Source organism: Cryptomeria japonica, chromosome 10, assembly GCF_030272615.1.
Source record: "Cryptomeria japonica chromosome 10, Sugi_1.0, whole genome shotgun sequence".
NCBI lineage: Eukaryota > Viridiplantae > Streptophyta > Pinopsida > Cupressales > Cupressaceae > Cryptomeria > Cryptomeria japonica.
The window spans coordinates 538,491,989-538,494,078 of NC_081414.1; the positions used below are offsets into that span (position 1 = coordinate 538,491,989).

Genomic DNA, 2,090 nt, shown 5'->3' on the forward strand with positions numbered 1-2,090 from the left:
GAAGTTGGAAGGAATGCAAAGCGTGGTTGTACAATCTAATCACAAAAATTGACATAAAAAAAAAATGTAAGAAGCATCAAATTTCTGGACAAACTCTGTGGAAGAGAGAGTTGTATGTTTGAGCCCATACAAGTTAGGCAATCTCATGAAGGAGATGTATGCCTGTGGACTCCATGAGAGCTGATATAAATTTTCTACCTCAAAAATCCTTACCCATTCAATGTAAAACAACACAATACTTCAATATGTGCATAAGTTGGCTCCTCGAGGCATTAATACAAGTGGTCGTGGAAGTTTCTAAAGTTGGTTTGATTGCTTATGTATCGAAAGACCCTGGAAACGGTGAAATAGTTCTAGAAAGTGGAGCACTGGTATTGAGTGATAGTGGTGATTGTTGCATAGATGAGTTTGACAAGATGTCAGATAATGCTCGTAGCATGTTACATGAGGTTATGGAAAAACAAACAGTGTCAATTGCAAAGGTTGGGATCATATGATCTCTTAATGCAAGGACATCGATTTTAGGTTGTGCCAATCCTAGGGGTTCACGCTACAACCCTAGACTTTTAGTTATTGATAATATCCAACTTCATCTGACATTGCTTTCCAGGTTTGATCTGATCTACCTAATGCTTGATAAAGTTGATGAACAAATAGATCGACGCCTTGCAAGGCATCTTGTTGAATTGCATTATGATGAGCTTAAGGACCAAACACTGGATGCATTGGACCTCCCAACCCTCACTTCATATATCACTTATGCAAGAAAACATATACATCCTAAAATATCTGATGAGGTTGCAGAGGAATTTTAAGGATGGTACAATACCCATATGATAATTAGTAATAGTGTATTTCATAAGACTGATGTCTTAGTGCCGTGACAAGTTGTTTTAATGTGCTATGAGCATTATGCTTTATGGTACATCACTGGGTACTTTCTGTTGTAAAAAAATGCTAAAGTTGGAAGGAATGCAAAGCGTGGTTGTACAATCTAATGACCAAAATTGACATAAAAAATAAAATGTAAGAACCATAAAATTTTTGTGCAAACTGTGAAAGAGAGAGTTGTATGCCTGAGCCCATACAAGTTAGAAAATCTCGTGAAGGAGATGTATGCCTGTGGACTCCATGAGAGCTGAAACAATTTTTTTTCCGTAAAAAGCCTTACCCACTCAATGTAAAAAAAAATAGTACTTCAGTATGTACATAAGTTGGATCCTCAAGGTATTTATTCAAGTGGTCGTGGAAGTTCTGCAGTTGGTTTGACTGGTTATGTATCAAAGGATGCTACAACTGGTGAAACAATTCAAGAAAGTGGAGCACTGGTATTTAGTGATAGGGGTATTTGTTGCATAGATGAGTTTGACAAGATGTCAAATAATGCTCGTAGCATGTTACACGAGGTTATGGAACAAAAAACAGTGTCAATTGCAAAGGCTGGGATCATAGCATCTCTTAATGCAAGGACATTGGTTTTAGCTTGTACCAATCCTAGCGGTTCACACTACAACCTTAGACTTTTAGTTATTGATATTATCCAACTTTCTCCAATATTGCTTTCGAGGTTTGATTTGATCTGCCTAGTACTTGATAAAGCAGATGAACAAATAGATCAATTCCTTGCAAGGCATTTTGTTGCATTGAATTATGATGAGCCCAAGGACCAAACACTGGATGCATTGGACCTCCGAACCCTCACTTCATATATCACTTATGCAAGACAATATAGAAATCCTAAAATATCTGATGAGGTTGCAACGGAATTTTAAGGATGGTACAACACCCATATGATAATTAGTAACGGTGTATTTCATAAAACTGATGTCTTAGGGTTATGACAAACTATTTTAATATGCTCTAAGCATTATGCTTTGTAGTACATTGTTGGGTAGTTTCTCTTGTAACAAAATGCTGAAGATGGAAGGAATGCAAAGTGTGATTGTACAATCTGATGACAAAAATTGACATCAAAAATAAAAAAATGCAAGAACCATAAAATTTTTGGGTAAACTCTGTGAAACAAAGAGTTGTATGCCTGAGCCCATACAAGTTAGGCAATGTCATGAAGGAGATGTATGCCTATGGAC

At 36.7% G+C, this 2,090-nt stretch overlaps 1 protein-coding gene across 1 annotated transcript; it reads left to right on the top strand.

Annotated features, from left to right (window-relative positions):
• Positions 1-245: 245 nt before the first annotated feature.
• On the top strand, positions 246-1,772 carry LOC131060844 (DNA replication licensing factor MCM4-like). Its single transcript, XM_057994260.2, has 2 exons — positions 246-482; positions 1,203-1,772. The coding sequence occupies exons 1-2, from the start codon at positions 246-248 to the stop codon at positions 1,770-1,772; spliced, it is 807 nt and encodes a 268-aa protein (XP_057850243.1).
• The last annotated feature ends 318 nt before the right edge of the window (positions 1,773-2,090 follow it).